Source organism: Arachis hypogaea, chromosome 15 (assembly GCF_003086295.3).
Source record: "Arachis hypogaea cultivar Tifrunner chromosome 15, arahy.Tifrunner.gnm2.J5K5, whole genome shotgun sequence".
Lineage (NCBI taxonomy): Eukaryota > Viridiplantae > Streptophyta > Magnoliopsida > Fabales > Fabaceae > Arachis > Arachis hypogaea.
The window spans coordinates 19,945,176-19,968,830 of NC_092050.1; the positions used below are offsets into that span (position 1 = coordinate 19,945,176).

A 23,655-nucleotide genomic window follows, 5' to 3' on the forward strand; every position below is an offset into this window, starting at 1 on the left:
GCTTCTGGCTGAAGACAATGTCTTATGTTTTCACCATCATTTGGCGCATATGTTGCACAAACTAGGAAGGTTTCCTATTTCCTAATTGACACATGGATTGGATTGGATCCTCTTCTCCCCTCTTGCATTTCAAGCAAGTACAATCTCCCTTTTTAGGAGTCTCCGAGAAGCTTCACAACCCTATTTGTCCACCTGTTCCACTAGGGTGCCTTCCAAGAGTAGACACATTTTGTGGAGCTATTCTTTGGCTGACTCAGATTTCACACGTCACTCCCATCCATGTACCTTTTTTCTCTCTTTCTTCCTCTTCACTAAATCTAAGCATGTTAAAATGGTTGGTATGCTCCAATTATCATGCTAAGGCAATGGGTGGACTTTTTGCTCTACCCGATTCCGTCCCGCCGTACAACAATCCGTATAGAACCCGCCCCGTCCTTACCCGCTCCTATAATTATTAAAATCTAATAAATAAAATTAAATTTCAAAATTTATATAACCATCATCACATACATAACATAAATTAAAGTAAAAATTTAAATATGATACAATATTATTAATCATTTACTAATTATTTTACATATATTATACATATTATATATTAAAATTATATATATTTTATATATATCGGGGACGGTAGGGGCGGGTATTACCTAAATCCGACCCCGCCCCGCCCCGAGCGGATAGAGGCGGAATGGGTATCCGCGGGTTCGAGTGGTATTACCATCCCTAAACACACAACACTCTCGTCAATATCAGATCTCATATCTTCAAATATATTTTTTTTAATTATTGAATTATATATATATATATATTTTATTATGTCATATAAAATACAACTTTATAGAATAAAACTAAACCTATATATTCGGTAATTTATAATAATTTAACTATTTCAATTTAATTAATTATATTAATATTGATGGCGTAAGAAACTATTAATCTCCGGTAATTACTAATTAGTTTGGAGTGAATCCATATAACAATTTGGGCTTACATGTATAACCATTTGGGCTCGATTATCAGTCCAAATACCCATTGACTCGAGCTTTTTGTAGTTCATTAAGAAGTGGGTTAACGTGGAAGCTTATTAAGCCCAATTATGCCTTTTTTGTTCATTAGTAAATGAACATGTTTGTCGTCACTATGTTTTCTAATTATTATTAAGAGTAAAAGTGTAAGAGTACTAGTACTAGTGGACAATGGGAAGAAAATGGTGGGTGTGTCAGGGTGGAAAGAAGAAGCGCACGGAGAAGCAATGAAGAAGGATTAAGAAATGGAGGATCGGAGGGTGAAGAGTGTAGAGCATTGAATAGGGGGTGGTCAAATGAATAAAAAGCTGCACTTTAAAGTTGCAACAAATTAAAGAAATTGTGGTACCACATACAAAACGGAACTTCGATAATAACAGCTTCCTCAGATTTCCCTTTCATGTTCTGATCTGCCTCGCAGTCCCATGATTCATTTAATTTGATTATGTAATATCTATTTGTTGTGTTCCAATTAATTGCTCTTGCAATGTCTGACTTTTTTTTATTTTTCATTCTTGTTTTATGTTCAATATTCTCTTCATCTCTTGAAAGGTAAAACTAAACCCAACAACTCCTAGGAACTGTGATTAGTGTAGGTGAATTAACTCTAGTTAGCTATCATCAAAGATAAATGAAAACTCACTCCTGTTATCTTTATATAAAATTGTTAGTTGAGACTGTTAAATGATTTAATATATTTAATTAAATTATTATTTAACGATTTTTAACTATCGATAACAAATATTATCATTGTTTTAATGTGTCCGTTTATGGATAAAGCAGAAAAAGAAAAAGGGAGGCGGCGGGGTCCATGGAAGGAGATCGATCACTTGCTCTCTGAAATGTGAACACATAAACACAAATTACAGTTAAAAGGGAAAAAGAGTATTGGGGTGGGATCTAATAATAGAACGAATAACGTGCTTTCTTTTCTAACGGTTGGTTTAGAACACACCTCTTTTGCCTCTGCACTTCACTTGAGTCCCCCCAAAATAAAGTCAAAAGTGTTTTCTTCTTCTTTTTTTTTTTTTTTTTTTTGTCAATTTAAAACATTAAACTGATATCAATTTGACAATTTTGGTCATCCATCATCATCATCAGTTGTTTCATGCGCCACTTAAGTCCAATTTCCAGTTCATACATCAACCACCGTGTTACTTTATTATGCAAAACGTTTGTCATCACCCTCACAACATCTATCCCCTTTAATTTTTTTTCTTTTCTTTTTTTTTTCCCTAAAAAAAAAGCATTGCTATTAAACAAATCCATATGTGTGTGTGTGTGTGTGAGGGGGCTGTATGCCATTAAAATAATCTTGCCATATGTATGCATGCAAAATTAGAGTAAATAAGTTTCAAGAATTTAATTCTTTTCTGGAATATTGAAACTTTTTATATGAATAAAAAAGCCTATCTTTGATGGACATACATGAATTATTTCACCGTTAAAATGTGACACTTATAAATAATGCAGTTTAGCATTTTGGAAATAAAAAAGCCATCCATCACAAAGTTTAGAGTTAGTAAACCCGAGAGATGTATATGTTCATGGAGATTTTTTCTTTCTTCCAAAGGTATTATTACTTTCTTATTAATTCGTTCTTTCAGTTAACATAAACTAGTTGCATAAGAAATTATTGTAGTTAAGTTAATATCTATTCCCTTTTTTTTTTCGTGAAAAATCTTGATGGCATCGTGCTTTACATTCAAAATTGTAGGAATGGAAATGATTGACGAAGTTTTAGCTTAGACAAGACATGAACGACCTTTTAAGCTTTAATAATTAATTAGTTACCGTTTCATATATTATAACGTGCTTTACGGCTGTTCTTTGAGTTTGAAACTTCCTTTTTGGAGTTCTTAATACTCAGTTTATATATAATAGTTTTACTCTCTGTTTTTAGACATTCAACGGGAGAAGTGTCCATGTATCCCTAGAAAAAAAAAATGGTTATTTATACACTAAAATTAATCACTAAAGTTAATTATTAATATATTTATGTATAAATATATTTATAATTTAATTTATTTTTAATGTGTATTTATATTTTAATATGTATATTATACTGATGATTGATTTTGGTGATTGATTTTGATATATACATAGCATAATCAAAAAATAAAACCTTGATTATTTACATTTTATCAATTGAAAATCATCGAATAGCAATCAGACCATTATTAATGAACAGTAAATATTTAATTTGATATTTTTTTATTTTTTTAAACAATAAGGCGATTTTTATGTAAAAAGGTGAAATATTTTGGCTTCTAACAAAATTATTTTATAATAATACGATTCTTTATTAAAAATTTATTAAATAAAAATAAAAATCAACGTTGTAGAGAGTTTTATTTGTAGTTTATGAAATTTTAAATCTCATAAAATTATTTTCAACAATAAAATCAACTATTATCATTACAATCACCATCTTTTTCATCATCGTTATAATTTCTATCTCAACCACTTCAATTGTAAAATTATATCGTGTTATTATCATTATCTCATCTACTACCATCAACACTAATAACAACACCATCAACATCACCAACATCACTACTATTCTCTTTTCTCATTTTTTATGCAACATTATTTTTTCTTTTTGAAATGTTTTTGTATTGTAATTATTTTTTTGTAATATTATTTTTTATAATGTTTTTTTTCTTTAACTACCATTAATAAAGAAATTTTTTAAAAATAAATTTATTAATAGTTTATAAAAATTTAAAATTTCTATAAATTATAAATAAAATTTTCACATAATTATTTTTTATTATTATTTAATAAATTTTTTAATAGAAGAATCATATTATCTAAAAAAATAATTTTATTAAGGACCAATATATCTTTTTTTTTTTTTACAGAAATCATTTGTCCTTAAAAAAAAGAAAAAACTGGGTTAGATGTTTACTTATAAAAGTAGTGTTCATATATTAAAAACAAAACACAAAGATATATTATTATGGTAATATTAGAAAGACAAAAAAAAATCTAAATTTATTTTATGTAATATTTATTAATTATTATAATTAATAAATATTAAATAAAATAAATTTGGGTTGTTTTGGTTTTTTTTTTTCTTTTTTTTTTGCCTCTTAAATATTATTGACGCATGGAACGGAGCTAGGTTAGAGATATTGGGGCCTAAAAGTAAATTTATTAGGTATATAAAGTTAATTTCATAAAAGATAAGGGAGAACTAAAATTAGAAGTTAGGGGAGGCTAAACTTAAAATTAGATATAACTTGAAAGATCATTGCACAAGTATCTGACAAATTATATATATACTGGCGTTATCACCTATATCTATATTATATTTTACGATGTGTTTATAATAACATTATCACGTTCAATTTCTAAATCATTGACGATTGGTTGTAACCACTTTTAGTTAAATTATACAGATTATCTATATAATAAATTTCGATAAGTTTTTCAACCAAAACCTTTCTTTCAAATATCATCGAAATATTGATTGATTTATATTTATTATCCGATGAATAGCCAAGTGAGTGTTAATTAAATTTCAAAATTTTCTTTGTTATTTGTGGGGTATGATTTATCACTTTGCAGGTGGGGGAACATGCACCATAACATGCATATGTTGTCCCAGAATGCGTCCTATAATAATATTCCTCCACCGAACATATATCAACTCTAAAATTTGTGTGTGTCGATTTCAATCTTTCAGACAATAAAAACTAGTCCTTCACCCTATACACTCATCCAGAGCATTTGGAAAGTTACTTATTATGTATGTGTGAGCCTCAGCACAAAAGCGAATTTAAAAAGTGTAATGATTCAATCATGATGTGGGTGTTCTAGCTAAAAGGGTGGCGTTAATGTAATGTTATATGCATTGGCCTAAGCCCAAGGAGGGAAGCAGAGACCGTGCATGCTCTTTCAAAATTTGAAATCATATAATATGATATATATGTAACATATTATCATTTTATTTTATTTTATTTTCCTTTAAGTTGGGGTTGTGCTTGATAGGGTGTGTAACAAGGGAAACCAAGTTTAGTACAATTGGGCCACGTGGCTGAATTTGAAGCCAAAAGTCGCCCCTTTTAGCTCAACTAAGCCAACCTGACCCAAAAGCATATTGTTGTGATAAATTTTATACTTAATCAGGACTTAAATACAAATGAGTAATAAGGTCTCAACTTGACTATTTGTTTCAACAAAACAATGATAATCTTATGAGAGACAAGAGTACAGAATCTATTTAATGTTTGAATGAGGACAAATGAAACCGCATTCACACTAAATTCCAACTCCAGCATTAATTTCTATAATTTAACCATATAAGGACGATGAATAATTAGCCTTGGGAGACCCAACTTAATTAGAACCCTAAATACCGTTTTAGCTTGGTTAATAGCTTTGCTTCAACCCTATAAAACTCACTGTTTCCTTTTATTAACCTGTTTCTAATTGGTTTTCTTTTAACTTTTTCTGCTTCTTAATTATTTAATTGACTTATATTATATATATTGACTTAGGTTCTCGAAAGTAGGAATCCGGCTTCACACTTCCAGACTTTTGCTACAGTATTAAACAAATGCAAAAGGTTGAGATGTATATAGAGAAGTGAAAGTTTAAAAGAAGAGGTTAATTAAGAAGATCGAGGTAAGAAAGATTTGTTACTCAATTTGACATGTAGAGAATGTCTTAAGCATGCATCATTTATATATTTCTCTTTCTTTAGTTGACCTCTCTTGTGGGTCGTTGCCGTAAAGACAACGGAGCTTGGACTTCTATAAATTATAAATGGACTTCAATGTGCTTCATTATTACTACTATGGGGAATTATTATGTTATTATTTTTAATATGGAATTTAACCGTTGAAACACCAGGGTTTGGGGGTTTTTATGGTGAGTTGACCATCCTGCTTGAAATAGAATAACCGAGTCCTATATAAACTGTGAATGCTAATCATCATTGTATTAATAGATTTGGAGAATATATCAAGGTTAAGATTTATACATGCAATACACAACCTTGATAGTACAAGATTTTTTTTTTTCGTTTCGCATATCATATGTATATTTTACTATTATATTATTATACGGTAAAAATTTATATGCAGTTATTTTTATGTGAAGTTGATAATTAAAAATTATTAGATAATGATTTAGTCAAATTTATCAAATTATTAAACAATTCTCAAAGATAATTACCTGTAAATTTTTATTTTATTATATTTAAAAATATTTACTAATAAACAATTCTGCCTATGTTACACTTGCGGTAGATAGCCGGTTCCAAACTAGAATAAAGGAAAAGGGTTGTGTTAGACTTTCGACTGCCAACATAAAAACTTAGTCGAATCTTCATGACATGGAACAAAGACGTTATTGCGCTAAAGCTAGATCGTTGCCCGGAAGTAGCATGCTGTATAGCTCGTGTACAGTGTCAAATGAGTAAGAGTCGCTGCATCGGTGTCCATATATAGTGTTAAATGAGCAAGGATTTCCGCATTTTCGTGAACGGACGGGAGTAAATAAGCTAGTTCACAAAAAAAAGGTAAAGGTAAAGGTCGGAGCGACAGAAAGTTGAGATTTGGGACATAAAACATAGGCACTCTAACAGAAAAATCCACGGAGGTGGTGGATACCATGAAAATGAGGAAGATTAACATCATGTGCCTACAAGAAACAAAATGGGTCGGCGCGAAGAATAGGGAGTTAGATACCTCCGAATTCAAACTTTAGTATACTTGAAAGGTGAAGAAAGGAATGGGATAGGTATTATTGTAGATAAGAAGTGGAAGAAGGATGTCAAGAGAGTAGGTGATTGGATCAGATCATTTCTTTTAAACTTGTGGTGGAAGGAGGTACTTTTCATGTGATTAACGCCTATGCACTGCAAATGGGTTCGGACGAGCAACACAATAAAAGATTTTGGGAGGATCTAGAGAGTTTGGTCCAAAACATACCTTCGAGAGATAATATTTTTTTAGGAGGAGATTTAAATTGCTATGTTGGAAGAGAAGTGACTGAGTATGGAAGTATTCACAGAGGCCATGGTTTTGGGATGGTCAATACCGATAGTAAAATTATTTTAGATTTTTCCTCAACCTTTGACCTTCTCATTGCAAATACATATTTTAAAAAGAGAGATGAACATCTTATAACCTATAGGAGTGGCATGATAAGCTCTCAAATTGACTTCTTCTTATTGAGGAGAGTCTACTGAAACTTTTGCACTAATTGTAAAATTATTTCGGGAGAGAGTTTAACACAATATAGGATGCTTGTCATGAATTTTCAGGTTGAGAAAAGTTGAGGAAAAGACATCATACAAAGAACTCAAGGACGAGGTGGTGGTGGATGAAAGGTGAGGAACAAAAAAGCTTTCTAAGACGGATAGGAAAAGAGAGCAAAGTGGAAAGGGAATGAAAGCGCGAAGGAGATGCGGAAAGAGATAGCAGAAGTTATTAGAAGAACAATAAAAGAAAGTTTTAGTGAATCTAAAGGAATATGACCAAGAGACAAGGAGTCCTAGTGGTGGAATGCAAGTGTACAAGAAAGGATAAAGGCAAAAAGAGAGTGATTTAAAGAGTGGTTTTTGGGCCGAAATGCAGATAATTAGAAAAAATATTAGGCAGCTAAAAAAGAGACAAAAGTGGCTGTAAGTGAAGCAAGAACAAGAGCACATGAGGGTCTCTACCAATCTTTAGACCCGAAGGAAGGAGAAAAATATATATATAAAATTGCAAAAAGTCGTAAAAGATGAGAAGATTAATAAAAGGTGGAAGAGCTACTTCTAGGGATGGCAAAACTCTCCGAGACGCGTGGATCCCTGCGAGAACTATCCCGAATAAGGATCCGATTGTGGAGAATTTTTTTCGTGGGAATGGGGATGGAGGACACAATTTCCTCGAGGCAGGCGTGGGGACTCGAGCGGGGATCGCCGCCCCGTTCCCGTTAATCCCCGAAATTCATAAATTTATTGAATTGCCCTTAATAGTTGAATTATCCTAATCCTCATTTGCATAACCCTTCTTCAATTCAGAGATCCCTAACGCTATTCATACTCCATCCAACCTCTCTGCAGCCACCCCCTCGCCACTCTCTCTTCTCGCCGCATTGTCACACCTCACCGTGCCATCATCCTCACCGTGCCATCATTCTCACTGCGTCGTGCTCTCTATTTGCAGTGTTCCTTTTCGTAACTCTGCCGTCGTGACCATTCTCTTCTCTATTTTCGCGTCTCCCACCTCATCCATTGCTTTGTCCTCTGACTCGCCGTTGCGTCCCCCATTGCGTCATTTCGAAAGAAGTCACCATCTTGTCGTTTAGACTTTTTGCATAAAATCTTGTTGTTTTTGTATAGGATGGATACTTGCAGCTCTATTCATATGGAAATTAATAATTAGGTAGAGCTATCAGATAGATGGGGACTGGGGTCCCGCAGAGAATGGGGCTCTGTGGGGAATAGAGATGGGAGCAATATTCCCCACGGCAGGGAACGGGAGCGGGGATGGGGAGCAAATCTGGGGGGGGGATAGGGAGCAGGGAGGCATCCCCCGTCCCCGCCCTACCCGTTGACATCCCTAGCTACTTCTACGAGTTATTTAATGAATGATAGAAGACTCTTCCAAGTCTTGGTCAGTTATGCACGAGGGAAGAAGATCAAAACTTCGGCTATTATCGAAGGATTCGAGACTTCGAGGTAAAAGAGGCTCTAAAGCGGATGAAAAATGGTAAGATAGTAGGACCCGATAATATTCCAATTGAAGTTTGGAAGGGCCATAGAGAGAAAGGAATCAGTTGGTTAACAAGAATTTTGATGAGCTTTTAAGGTCAAAGAAGATGTCAAATGAGTGGAGAAAGAGCACATTGGTACCTATCTAGAAGAATAAAAGGGATATACAGAGTTGCAGAAATTATAGAGGGATGAAGCTCATGAGCAATATCATAAAGTTATAGGAAAGGATGATAAAATGGAGGCTAAGACAAGAGATATAAGTAACAGAAAACTAATTTGGTTTTATGCTAGGCAGATCCACCACTAAAATTACATACCTGCTAAGAAGGATGATGGAGAGGTATCGTAGTAATAAAAAGGATCTACATATGGTGTTTATTGATTTGGAAAAAGTATACGATAGAGTGTCAAGGGAGGTCTTATCGAAGGTTTTAGAAAGGAAGAGAGTAAGGATCGCATATATTCGTGCAATTAAAAATATGTATGATGTGGCTATAACTAGTGTGAAGATTTAAGGTGGTGTGACAGAGAAATTTTTTATTGGTATAGGATTACACCAGGGATTATCTTTAAGTCCATATGATCTTTTCACATCAGTCTTGGAAGTACTCACAGAGCATATCCAAGAGCCTGTGCCATAGTGCATGCTTTTTGCCAATGATATCGTCCTTATGAGAGAGTCAAATGAAGACCTAAATAAGAAATTGAATTTATGGAGAAAAACTCTAAAAGTGTATAGTCTGCGCATAAGCTGTAGCATGACGGAATATATGGAATGTAAGTTCGGCTGTCGAAGGGAAAACTCTAATATAGATGTGAAGATTGGAGAAAACATCCTACCAAAAGTTAAAAGTTTTAAATATCTTAGATGCATCATACAGGATAATGGAGAGATTGAACATGATGTAAATAATAGGATCCAAACAGGTTGGTCAAAATGGCGGAGTGCGTTTGGTTTTATATGTGACAAAAAAATGCCTTTAAAACTTATAAGTAAATTTAATCGCACTACTATCAGATCGGCTATACTTTATAGTATAGAGTGTTGGGCAGCCAAAAGGGAGCACAAACATAAGTTAAATGTTATAGAGATGATAGATGGATGAGTGGTCATACGCGATTGGATAGAATAAGGAACGAAAATATAAGAGAGAGAGAGTTGGAGTAGCACCTATTATGTAAAAGATGGTAGAATTGCGTCTTAGGTGAGTTGGACATGTGAGAAGAAGACCGACAGTGCATCCAATCAGGAAGGTAGATGAGATGAAAGATGGATAAGGAATGAAAGACAAGGGAAAATCTAAGAAGATCATCCATGAGGTGGTCAAACGAAATTTACATGTAAACGGTTTCTCTATACATATGATACAAGATAAAGTTTAATATGGTCATTTGATTCATATAACCGAACCCACCTAATAGAACAAGATTTTATTGTTGTTGTTGTAATAAACAAAATTTATTAAATTAGATAAATTTTAACTGTTTTTTTTTTTTAATTTTTAACATATATATATATATATATTATATATATTGGCTCAGTTCCAATGCATGTCCCTGTGGCAAAATGGTATGGCGGTATAGAAATGAATCTTGCAACGTGTGAACAAATGTGAGCTTGGATACGGAAAAATAACTAGCTAGATATATATAAATTGTCCCACCAATAATTGATAGATGCAAGTGGACATTAATAACATTGGAGAAGTTTACCATTCATGAACGAACCTAGCTAGTTATACATAGCAAACCTCCTATTCATTATTCTTAATAATTAAAAGAATCAAATATGTGTCTCACCTCAAATTCAGAAAAAGCTAATGAAAGAAACCGGTCAAATGAATAATAATCCGAATCTCAGTTGTATGTACGTAGATAGCTCTCTCCGATCCATATATAATTGCTTATCATCTTATGCATGACTTTGGAGACAAGAGAAACTATATTAAGGAACTTGACTAACACCATATATAGATAGAGATATAAGAATAAAACAAAAACTGAGGCTGATCAAGATAATAAGCATGACATTCACACTAATACTACTGTTCAATTAGGTGTTTAAACAGTTGAATAATGCAGAAAAGCGAAGAAGGTGAAAAGTGAATATTATTTGTTTGTGGAAATTTACGAGAAACAAACAAATCAAGCAAGAGCGTACATGCATGCATGGGTGATGAAACATGAACATTGAATTTCGTAGCACGGTAAGCAAAACCAAATAGAGGGTTTGGCTGTTTTCCATTTATAAACAAACAACATTAGTCACTGTTGTTTCAGAGGCTAAGGAAAATCAAAATGTGTTTGTAAATCAAAATAGGTTAGTGGTTATCCCGCAAAATCCGTTCACGTGCTGATTATTACTGATCTCATGAGTAACATACACCTCTACATACTACGTACATACATATACATATACATATACATACCAGATGGATTCATGATATATATTTAGAAAGAAAGAAGAGAGCATGGCATGCAATGGATGTGGCCATGTCACTGTGCGCAGCATTTCCCACATGATGCATAGCAACACAGTTGACAGTTCCCCTCTTTCGTGCATAATAATTGAACTGTCAATATGAAAAGTCAATGCCACTTTGCCATACATACATTATTCATGTTTCCAAATCTTATACACCAACTTCTTATTGTGTCAACTATATATCAATTGCGCATGTTTACAGACTAAACGATTATTCAAAGTCACCCTGTATCAATTCCCTTTTAAATAATTATTGTTATAAAAACATACATGAATTAATATTATTTAATTTTTAAAAATTAAACATTAATTTAGAGTAAAAAAAAAGAGAGAATAAATTAGAAGAAAAGAAGTGTGATTAAGTAGGCGTTTTCCGTTAAGAAAAGGTGTCGGGGCATGATTGCAGTGGTGACCCATATATTTCATGAGATTGACCAAAAAAAGCAGTGTTTTTGAACAGAGAGAGAGAGAGAGAGTAGTTGGTTTCAATTTCTCGATATTTTGCATGCGGAAGCAATTAAGCCCTCTCCTTTTGCTTGATATATAACGCCGTTACATACCGTCGTTTTCCTATATATACACTACACACTCCCTCCACTTCCTTTAGCTTTGCTTTATTTATTCATTCATTCATTCAACTTTCTCTTTCTTTCTCTCTCTCTCTCTCTGCTTTAATTTGTGTTGGCGTGAAGCAGAAGTCTGGTATTTTAGCTCTCTCTCTTTCTCTGTCTCTGTTGTTGGAGATCCGTAGCTTCATTATAATCATTGTATTGTATGATCTTCTCTGGAAAAGATACATGGGGAAGAAAGAGCAGCAGCAGAAGCAGAGAGACACAGCAAAAGTTGAAGCGGTTCTTGAGCTCATCAGAAAACAAACCCAACTCACTGTTAAGCAGGTACCTATATACCAACCAACTCTAATTTATAAAATCTTCATCGAAATGCATGATTCATTTAACTAATTAATACAGGAGAAGTTCTGCAACTATGCTTGTGTGGAACGCTTTCTCAAACAAAAGGGTGATAATGTCAAACGAGCTGCCAAGCAACTCAAGTCTTGCCTTTCTTGGAGAGACTCCATAGGCACCGGTACATATATATTATTCTCTTCTTTCTGCAAATTACAAAGCTTCTTAACCATTATCATCAACAAATTAAACTAATGGACTCTTTTCTATTGTTTGAAATTTTAATATCTGTTTCCTTGAATTAAGGCTTAAAAGTAAAATGCAGGGCCATTTCTCCCAATCATTAAAGTCACCCTCTTCTTCCATACCCATCTCTTTCTTTTTCAACTTATTCATTGATTTAGTTTTTCCCTTTTTTTTTTCTGTGGCTTTTCTATTGGAAACAGAGAATTTGATAGCAGATGAATTCTCAGCTGAACTGGCTGATGGTTTGGCTTATGTGGCTGGCCATGACGACCAATCCAGGCCAGTTATGGTAATTGATTTCAGCACCGTTGTTGGTTCGGTTCGGTTAGGTTCTTTGATTTTTCTGAGTTAATGACTTGAGTTGGTATAACAGATTTTTCGGATAAAGCAAGACTACCAAAAGATACATTCTCAAAAATGGTAAGACACGAGACTTCCAAAAAACCAAGAAAAATGAGGCTCTTTTGATGAGTTAGTTTCTAACACGATTTGTTTTGAAATTTTGAAGGCTTACTCGATTGTTGGTGTTCACAATAGAGGTAGCCATTTCGGTGATGCCTAAAAACGCAGAACAATTTGTGATTTTGTTGGATGCAAGTAAGTCCAGCCAGAAATAACATATAATTGAACTAAATAATAGTATCCGGAGTGAGGATCTAGGGTCCTATTATATATCGGGAATTGCACTAATATTCTGTCTCACAATTGGTTCTCCTGAAATGTAATTAAGATTTGTCAAGTAAAAGAGTTAGTAGTTGATGGATGGTTGCGCAGGCTTTTACAGGTCCGCATCTGCTTTTATGAACTTGCTGCTGGCAGCGCTGAAAATAGTGGGCGACTACTACCCAGGCAGACTCTATAAAGCATTTGTCATAGACCCTCCTTCTCTCTTTGCTTACATCTGGAAGGTAACTAACATTCGTATCACCATTTTTCCAATTTCAAAATATATAATCTTCATGCATTATGCTTTATGCTTTATGCATACTCCTCTATTGTGTTTGACCATTTACGATCAATGTCAATGGACCACCATCCTGCTCTGTTTTTAAGGATTCCCCACACCCAATCCAAATCCACATGTCTTCCTTTTCAAACCCAATTAATAATTGAAATAGTATCCTTTTTTCAACATGACAAACATTTATTGTATGATTCCTGTGATTGCGGGTGCAGGGTGTTCGTGCCTTCGTGGAGCTATCAGCAGCGACCACGGTGGTATCATCGTTGGATTACGAAGAGTCGCTGGAATACAACGACTTCGCAGCATATCACCCGCGAGCCTCGTCCCTCCGATTCGACCATTCCACGATCCAATCAACGGCCAAGGTTGGCTCATGCTCCTCCTCGCGCTTCGCCTTCACCGTCTCCCAATCATTTGACTCGCTCAAGCCGTGGTACCTCAGCATGGCAGACACGTCAGCATCCAAAGTTGGGCCCACCAGCCCATCTCCTATGATGGGCCAGGCCCGCATCTCCCCACTCAATGCTCGCTCCTTCTCATTTGCATCTCCAGCTTCCAGGACGCCACGTGGCGACGCCACCATCAATGCCGCCAGGCTCGCCAGGAAGTCGCTGTTCCCGTCGACGCCTCTGCCGCAGCGCGTGACGCCGAGAGATCCGAGCGTGAAGGCGGCGATGCCACGAACTCCGCGGGCGTCGTTTCTGCAGTCGCCGGCGACGTTCTTCCGGAGAGAGGGACACGTGAGCAGAGGAGAGAAGTGCCGGGAATCGTTCGTGGCTTACTTGAAGTTCTACCGTAGACCCTACGACGAGATGGTGTACAGGTCAAAGATGCGACCCCCACTGGGTGGACTCATCTCCATCGTCTCTCCTCACATCAGGCGCCGCCACGTGTCACTCTCTCAACGATACTGACCTCAATCAAACAGAGTTTCACATCGTTGCTCTCTTCTTTTTCTTTTTTCTTTCGCGAAAGTAAAAAAGTATGGTGGATACTACAATGAAGATGGCATAATTGTCTTCATATGAGTATATTTCTTTTTGACCTTTGGATGATGGATTGTATGGTTAGATTTTGATATTTATAAAAGTGTTGTTTTTGTTTAAAGTGTGGCTAAATAAATAAACCACACTTTTAACCAAAGCATCTTCATGAGAAGATATTTTTGCCATCTTCATTGTAGTATCCACCAAAAAGTATATAGTGTATTTCGATGAATTGAATTAGTAGCTAATAATTCATTAATTAAATTTGCGCAATTCCATGTGTGCGTACGTGTGTGTGTTCTTCTTCATGCATTGCATTCAATTAAATGAAACGACCAAGTGCTTAGTGGAGTGTGAAATAGTAATTAAGAGTTGGTGTGTGTATGCCTGGGAAGAAGGTAACGTGGTCGAAACGCCGAACCCTCCCTGCTTTGGAAATCTTACGGTGGGAAATGCAAGTACAACTAAGTAGGTTAAGATAATTACCGAATCGTTGAAAATGAGCAGCGTTGATGTTTGTAAATAATTTTAAATTGATGCTTTATTTGGTGTTGTGATAACGAGGGTTATTGTATTTAGAATCGTTGGAGGAGTTATTCGTTGAACAATCCAACAAAAGCAAAGAACAAATTTGAAAACTTTGATATTGTATCGTTGTGGTTGTTTTATGTTACTCGTCGACTCACACGGGAGTTGGTACTTGGTTGGAATATGTGTCTGGTTTTGCTGTCTGAGAAGTCAAAGAGAAAGAGGGTGAGGTAACTTGGAACTTCTTCGTGACTTCGTATTATTGAGAAGTGGGAAATCGCAGTGTGCAAGGAAATTTTGATGCACTTGTCGTATAGCAATCAAGGCTTGCGTTACTCCAACTGGGACTAGATTATAGTATTAGAACACTCGCCTATTCTGAGAAGGCCTTTGCAGGTTTGCTCAATAGCGCTCATCAATATGGACAAATCCTATTTTAGTCCCATTATCGGAACTTGGATTATGATGTTTTTTGCTTATGGATTTCCAAGTGATAAGTGTTTTTTTTTCCCTTTGCTTTTTTCAGAGTACGAAGTGGTGATGACTTGGAAACTGATAATAGATAAGGTGAAAGAGAAACTCAGTCTGTGGAAAGCAAAGGTTCTAAACAAAGCGGGTAAGTTTGTTCTCATCAAATCAGCGATAAATAGCCTACTGATATATTACCTTAGTCTGTACAAAATGCCAAAGGCGGTTGCGGATAAGATAATTGCATTGCAAAGGAGATTTATGTGGTGTAAGGGGATAGTAATAATGGTATCCCGTTAGTTAAGAGGGAGTTGATTCAGGCACCGAAAAAGGCTGGGGGCTTGGGGATTGGGGATGCAATACTTCGAAACACAGCGCTCTTGTTTAAGTGGTGGTGGCAGTTTTCAAAAGAGGATTGCTCCTTGTGGAAGAAGATTGTATGCTCGTGTAACAACCTGAACCCTGGTGTCATGCTAGTAAATTAGTAGCTACCGATTAAAGGAGGGTCCTAGAAAGACATCTGTCAATTAAACATAAAAGAGCATAGGATAAAAAATAAAGTGCTTACTGGCCTGGCGATGGAGGTAAGGAATGGAAGGAGCACCCTGTTTTGGGAAGATAATTGGCTGCAAGGTGGGTCTCTGAAAGTGACTTTTCCAATACTCTTTTCTGTTTCAAACCAACAAGGATATATGATAGGGGATTGTGGATTTTGGGACAGACTCGAGTGGATATAGAATTTCCAGTGAAAAAGATAGTTGTTCCAATGGGAGTTGGAACTTGTCCACCAGTTTCATGAGAGGCTAAGGCCAGTAAAGTTGTCAGATGGTAAAGAGGATAATATGGTGTGAAGGTTTAATAGTAAAAGGGTATTTTCTACCAAATCTGTTATGCAGGTCCTACAATCGAAAACTCTGTCAGATGAGATAACGAGTTACAGTTTTACAAGTTCAGTCTGGAGAGGAGTGGTACCTCCTAGAATTGAGCTTTTTGGATGATTTGTACTTGTTGGTAGAGTTAATACCAAGGAGAGGTTGAGTAGGCTAGGTGTTATTATGCCCAGTGATAATATTTGTGTATTTTGTAAGAAGGAGATAGAATCGGTCAAGCATTTATTTCTTCTATGTGAACTAACATGGCAGATGTGGTGTAGTTGGTTGAGATATTTTGGTGTAGTTTGGGCTATTCCTGGTACCATAAGAAAACTGTTTGAGAGTTGGACTGATAGACATAAGCAAAAACAAGAACAGAAGAGATGACTGACTGGGTTCTTTGCAGTGATTTAGAACATTTGGGTGGAACGTAATGCTAGGATCTTCAATAATAAGGAAGCAGGTGTTGAGTTCGTAATAAGGAGGACGTTTCTGAGCTACAAAAAATGGACGGATAGTGATTCTTTTGATTATTGATGGCAATGTTAAAAATGACAAAAATTTTATGTATTTCTATGTAATACTTATTGTTTGGTTCGTTTGTTCTACTTTACTGTGTTGAGTTTCCTTTGTTTTAAAAAAAAAAAAAAGCTATGAGAGTTCTAGATTATATATATGTAGTGCTAATAAGAACCATATGAGAAAGTGTTCCTGCTAAAATTATGTAGTCCAAACAGTAAGTAGAGGAAAAGATCGTCCAATCAAATAACTAAGTTAAAGGTCTCGAGTGCTCTACTGCTAAAATTCAGATTGGAGAATGCTGCGTCTAGCTTTTTTGTAAGAGTAGTCCACCAGAGACATCGGTAGCTTTGAAACCATTCTATATTAAAAATATAAATTACTATACTTAGTTAAAACTTACTCATTTGTTTAACAATAGAAAATATTATATATACATAAAAAATTAATCATCATATATTTTGTATTTTAATATATACACAAATAACTGATTACTGACTAATTTGTTTGGCCGATTAATTAAGGAGTTCAGAGAAGGATAAAGGAACTTGGATGAAAACTCAGCACATCACAACAGGGACTAAGACAAGGATGGCGTGTGGTCACTAAACCATGCAACTTAATTTGTATTTACATACACAACTAGGTGATCCTTATTTCCAAAGGAACCAGTCCAGAACTAAAGGCTTATATATGACACGTATTATGGGGATTATTGTTGATTTTATTTACATAACTTTTCAAGTACCAACCACATACACTATGGAGTTACATAACTTGTATCGCCTGAAACACATGAAAACAACGCAGCTAAAATGGTACAAGGATGTTTATCATTTTATGCCTTCTTCTGGATAGTAACCAAATCCAATGTAGCACCGTAGTTTCTATTCAGGGCCTCAGCACACCAACCATGTCCATCTTCCACTGTAGGCATCCTCACTTCCATAACAGGAATTGCAGGCTGGCGTGATCCAGGCATCACAACACCGGCTAAAACTCGCAGCACATTCGCCGCATCAATGTCCATGCACACATTGATTTCAGGCACTCCTTTCGGCGCAGCCGGTATTCCCATTATCTTGAAATACCCCAACAAGTGATTTTCTTCTGCCTTATTCCCCTCACCTTCATACACAAGAATCAATGCCTCAGTTTGATTGTCATGAACAGTAGTGAAAACAAGCTCCTTCCTTGCAGGCATTGTAGTATTCCTGGGGATTACAGGGACAAAATTGTTTCCATCAGCTCGAATTCCGATTGCCAGAGGTGTGGCCTGAATGGTTAACAAGTCTAAGTTCCCAAAGGGATCATTGATGCCTGAAGCAACCGCTCCTTCCACCGCTGCACCACAAACTGCAGCTTCCAAAGGATTCATATCTTTGTAAAGTTCCTTTACCTTACAGATGTTAGTAACAAGATTCTTCACCCTTGGGATATAAGAACATCCACCAACTATGATCACATCATTTACATCCTCAACTTCTACTCTTGCATCCTGCAAACACTGAATAATTAAGCTTTCGCACTTCTCGAACACGCTCCTATTTACTTCCTCAAACTCCTCCCTATCAACAACCTTGTTTATCTTCACCCCATTTCCCAAGTCTACATCAACCTGGACATTGTTGTCGGAGGAAAGCCGGTGAATTGCGTCCTGGGTTGCAACCCGAAGCAATGCCATTGATTCAATTTCTTTGACCCCGTGACTCTTGAATATGTTTTCAGAATCAGGCAAGAGATGACGCATCATATTTTGAAGCAAGTCTTCTCCACCAATTGTACTTCCAGCCAAGGCTTTTATCTGAGAAACTCCTCCAGCAGTAGCTGTCACAGCAACATCACAATAACCAGCACCCATGTTGAAAATGAGAGCAATTTTCTCACTTCCACTGCCCATATTCTCATGAGAAGCCTGCTGTTGGTGCTGCGCATATAGCAAAGCCACGGCTGTCGGTTCGGGCATCAGCCTGAGCACATGAAGGCCAGCCATTGCGCAAGCACGCTCGATGCGCGTAAGCTGAAATCGACTGAATGAAACAGGAATTGTAAGAACCACATTCCTTATTGGCCTTTTCACCTGAGCTTCAGCCAGTGCTCTTAGTTCCACCAGAAATATTGCCAGCACTTCTTCCGGAGTGGTGGATCTCCACATATCGTTCACCAATGCAGCAATAAACGGGCGAACACCAATGTCCAATGTCTGCACCAGAAATGGGAGATTCTTGCTTGCATGGACAACAGGGTCAGTGTCAACTCTGCCGATCAAGCGTTTCATGTTAAAAACTGTGGCTCCGGACAACAACTCACCCTCGTGGGAGAGTTGACTGCTGACTCCACCGGAAGGGATGTCATCTTTGAAGGTTACATATGATCTCATAATCTTCTGGTTCCTTGTGTTCTTCAAAAGCTCCACTCGGGAACCATTCCACACTGCAATACTGCATTGTGATGTGCCAATGTCAATTCCAATTGCTATTTCGGGTAAAGTATATGTTCTTTCCTCTCCGGTGGTCTCGCTGTCGGATGCGACGGTATATGCAGGTTCTGCCATCCTGCAATTAACAATGTTGATGGAGTTAGCAGACAAATTTACATAACTAACAACACTCTATGTCTCTATGACACCCTGCACTTTCTGCAGCTATCATCAATTTGATTGCATCTAAAGTTGAGCACTCCCAGTCATTCAATTAACTTGATCGATCCTTAGGGAGGAAACAACACAGAGCTATCACTATTCGTTGACATTTACTTGTGTAATTATTGACTATGTTAGCAGAGATCACTAGTTATTAGACACGAATAACTCGCCATTCTTGAGAACAATTACGGACCCGAGTTTAGTTGAATCAAGTGAAAACAAAGGCACATAGCATGCACCATGGAAATTAAATGTTGCATATGGATTTTATTAACGCAGGTCATTATCTAATTTGCTTTGTTTTGGAGCTCAGTGCCTTACATAGAAGAAAAATGAAAAGAAAACGAAAATGTACTAGAACTGGAGCCGTGAATGATAACAAATAAGAATAAGGAGTAGAGAGTACCTTGATTCAGAAAAATGATGAGAGGGAGTAGGGAGGTGAATGAAGCCAATGAAGCCAACCTGAAGCTGAGTGAAGAGAAGTATGTGTCCCAAAAAGAATTAAGCAAATGCGAGAAAGAACCAGAAGCTGCGAGAAATGGTGTCATGGCCAACACAGGTGCTCCACTTCTAGACCTTACTGGAACACTCAAGTTTCCAGTTTTGGTGCTTTATGCCATTATTATTCAAATTATTTTTAAATTCCCCTAAAATTTTTATTTATTTTGGGCTTTGTTTATCCTAAACAAAGAAGCCCATCAACACGGTAAGTAGTAATCAGGCCAGAAGCCCAGAAGTTTCCAGATAACGTGGCAACTGGCAGCTACGCAAATTTGGTGTTTCATGGTTCTGGATACTTGTCTTTCATCTCCCCAAGTAACTAACAAAACAAAGAATAACAGCGGGTTTCGACTTTCAAGTTTCAACCGCACTTCTAAGTAACACACTAATATGAATTTTTTGTTTAATTAAAATAAAACAAAAGAATTCGTGTTTTATTGGATTATCTCAATTATCAATTTATACAAATCCCTATAAATGTTCATACTTCATAAAGCTGATTTAATAAAATAATAATTATACAATCTTTTAATACGTAAAAATGGTATTAAGATAGTTTATTTTACAATAAAGATCCTGCCACAATTTACCAGATACATTGTACAAAACATATTTTTATTCTTGAATCGGTGAAGCCTCGAACGATTTATCGGTGGTTATTGTTCTGTTTTCTGAGCTGCCACAAGTTAAGCTAGTTGCATACTTGCGTCGATTAAATTGTATAATGTTAACAACTAACTAGGAGGAATTTGGGTTGCATTATTATTATTATTTTTTAAAGTATAAAGAACTCAACACAATAAAGTAGATTATTGAAAACATAAAAAATAGCACAACACTAACTGACATTTCAAAATATCTAATAATTTTTAGTTATTTTTGATATTGTCATCAATAATTAAAAGGTTCATTGTTAAACTAGTTATCGAAAAAATTAAAAGACCTGTTCATAATTTTTACTACACTTGAGACTTTATTTTTGAAGATTCTGTCATTCCGTTCTTATCAAATTGTTCAAATAACAGTAAAAATCCAATGAACCACCGCTTTTTTTCAACCTTTTTTGTTAAAATATTTGTCTAACTTTCAAAGTGTTGCTTTAGTGAATCTGACATAGTCTAAATTTTTCCAAAAACGAACAGTCAAATACACCACGCCTGCCAAATGAGCTCACAACCAATAAACAGATGAAAAGTAGACTCTACAGTCTTATAACATAACACACACCTATTATCATTCTTGTCAATAATACCTAATTTACACATTCTATTCTTAGTATTCACTCTATCAAATAATACAAACTAAGAAAAAAAATTTAATTATTGGTAGGACTCCAAATAGCACTAGTAAAACTATAGCTTGTGATTTTTTTCTGAAAAACTTTCGCTTGCAACACCTGAATAAAAAAATTAGTTAAAAAAATACCACCTCTATCAAATTTCACTTGGGTTGCATTATGTTTATCGATTGACTTAGAATGTTGCTATTGGTTCAATTTGATGATCGCCTTTATTTCCTCTTCCCTCATTTCTTGCTAGGACCCAAACATGCATTCAAGTCTATCTCTGTTAATCTGCTTCGTTGATTTTAGTCTATTTATTCTTTTCTTTGAAAAGAAAAAATCAAAGCATTATTGAGAATGAGAATAATGATGGAGATGGGAGTGAAGACAATGATTCAGTTCTTTCAAATTGGGTGTTAAGGTGTATGTTGGTTAAAAAGCTAGGACGATTGGTGTGACATTATTCGATGAATGATTTCAAGAGGTTTGAGCAAATTATATTGGTTGGGTTGTGATGTGTTTAAGTAAGGTTGATAATAAATAAGATAAGATTTAGATTCAATCTTTAACTCTACTTAAATTAATTTTATTCTCAATCGTAATCTTATCTACATTTTAAAATTGAATTCCGCTAAGAAAACAATGAGAAATCTTGACAATGTGTATAATGAACTTTGCATTTGGTCCAATACAAGGGAAAAAAAACTTAAATAGTTATTTCAAAAAATTAACCATCTCAACCCTAATTTTCCAAAGAAATTTATCCAAATACCCTTTCCTTTCTCCAAATCGTCTGCTACCCCACCTTTATCAATCATCCCACCTCTCCGGCGTTAGAAGCTCCCTCACCGGCCATCAAACAACCATCCACGTAGTTATTAATAAAATAATCATCCAACTATCTAGTTAAATGATCATCCATCATTTGTTAATTGTATATACCTAAACTGAATCAAACAAAATAACCATCCAATTAAAAATTAAAATAACCATCTACATACATAGTGAATTAAACATCTAGTGTATGTCGCGAATGAAAACGCTGGGACGATGAAACCCACCGACTGCAGGAGGGGGCTGCACGACCGAGTCATGATTTATTAGCGTGGGTTGATGGGAGCGATTATTAGCGTGGGTCATCATCATCATCAAGATGGCTGAAGTCGGGTTCTCGAGGCTTTTGGAGGGGAAGGCTGATGCCATCCGAACTGGAAGAACGGGGCGTCTGCCCACGCAGATTAGTTGCAAACCGGGAAGCTTACATAGCCGAATCTAACCCAATAAGCCTAGTAGAAGTAGCAGCAACAGCAACGCCGCATTGGGCTGGATGGATCCGTCCCGCTACAGATGAACAAGTGCATGAGGGCTGACATCGGTGGTGTCGGCAGTCTCCTTCGGCGGCAACGGCACGGTCTGCGTGGAAGGGGTGGAATGGCAAAGGTGAGGGTGCGGTAGTACGAGAGGGAGGGGATATCTGGCGGTTATTATGATATTAGAGTTACCATATGTGTTGTGAATGAATTTAACTACTAGTCCTAATTTTTTAAATTTTAAAATTCGAATTTAAATAATTATTAAATAATTAATTAAAAATCTAATTTTTTATTTTTAAAATACTTTTCTTTTTAATCCCATTATACACATTGTACACTAAAACCATTAGCTCCCCATACTTTCTCTTTAAAATTTTTAACTCACTTTATCCAACTCTATCAACCAGTCTCACTTTACCTCTCATATTCCTTTTCACTCACCACTCTCAAATCATCGTCGCCAGTTTTTTCATATTGTTGTCCCTTTCTCTTACTCTGATAAACCATAGGCGTTCAGTTCAAGTTTTGCTGCTTCTTCTGTTCTAGTCTCTCGGATCTCGACCTGAAAATGTTTGAGATCCGACCCGAAGAAGTCGTTGTGGTTAAATCCATTTTCGAGTTGCATCTCATGCTGGCCTGCCCCGATTCCGTCGAAAAAGTTCTTGCCACAGTTAAGAAGATCAAGTCGAAGATCTTCACGATGGTGGAGTAGGAAGCTTCTTCTTCTCTTCTTCTTTACAAAATTAAAACCCTAAGCCCCAATTAACAAATTTAATATCATTCTACAATAAACTTCACAAAAATAAAATACCATGAATAGAGGAATCTGTTTGAACTTTGAAAATGATAGAAACCATAACAAACATTAAAGAAATCAATCAACCACACAAAAATCTATCAAACTACCTGCACAACGGCAATGGTCATAGAAGGGGTGGGAAGATTGGAAAATTTATTTTTTGAGGGTGTAGAGAGGTGCCATGACGTTGGTCTTATCACTGAGCAAAAGGGTGCACCAAAGTGGGTTGTTCTGAAAGACGTACTTCTCGATCTTCGCACACTCTCAGAAATGATCTGACGTTGTCGCGGAAGGCGGTGGAGGGAGCGATGGGGCAGCCGGGATCGGCAAAGGATTGGAAGCTGAAGATCTTTGGGCGCCACCTTCTCTTCTTGCATGTTTCCATCAGAGAG

The 23,655-nt window shown here is 36.0% G+C and overlaps 2 protein-coding genes across 3 annotated transcripts; one reads left to right on the top strand and one right to left on the bottom strand.

Annotated features, from left to right (window-relative positions):
* The first annotated feature begins 11,819 nt into the window (after positions 1-11,819).
* Positions 11,820-14,622, top strand: LOC112749878 (uncharacterized). 2 transcript variants are annotated; one of them, XM_025798301.3, is made up of 9 exons: positions 11,820-11,932; positions 12,024-12,126; positions 12,202-12,319; positions 12,585-12,673; positions 12,758-12,804; positions 12,893-12,981; positions 13,159-13,292; positions 13,561-14,330; positions 14,546-14,622. In XM_025798301.3, the coding sequence occupies exons 2-8, from the start codon at positions 12,028-12,030 to the stop codon at positions 14,260-14,262; spliced, it is 1,278 nt and encodes a 425-aa protein (XP_025654086.1). In that variant the 5' UTR covers positions 11,820-11,932; positions 12,024-12,027; the 3' UTR covers positions 14,263-14,330; positions 14,546-14,622. The 2 variants fall into 2 exon arrangements, with proteins under 2 accessions (XP_025654086.1, XP_072074928.1); XM_072218827.1 differs by having other exon boundaries at positions 11,842-12,126; positions 13,561-14,335; positions 14,553-14,622.
* A 2,680-nt stretch (positions 14,623-17,302) lies between these two features.
* LOC112749879 (heat shock 70 kDa protein 8) lies at positions 17,303-19,912 on the bottom strand. The gene is made up of 2 exons (XM_025798302.3): positions 19,772-19,912; positions 17,303-19,276 (listed from the first exon to the last, which is right to left on the bottom strand). Exon 2 carries the CDS (start codon positions 19,273-19,275, stop codon positions 17,560-17,562), a length of 1,716 nt encoding a protein of 571 aa, XP_025654087.1. The 5' UTR covers position 19,276; positions 19,772-19,912; the 3' UTR covers positions 17,303-17,559.
* Between the last annotated feature and the right edge of the window lie 3,743 nt (positions 19,913-23,655).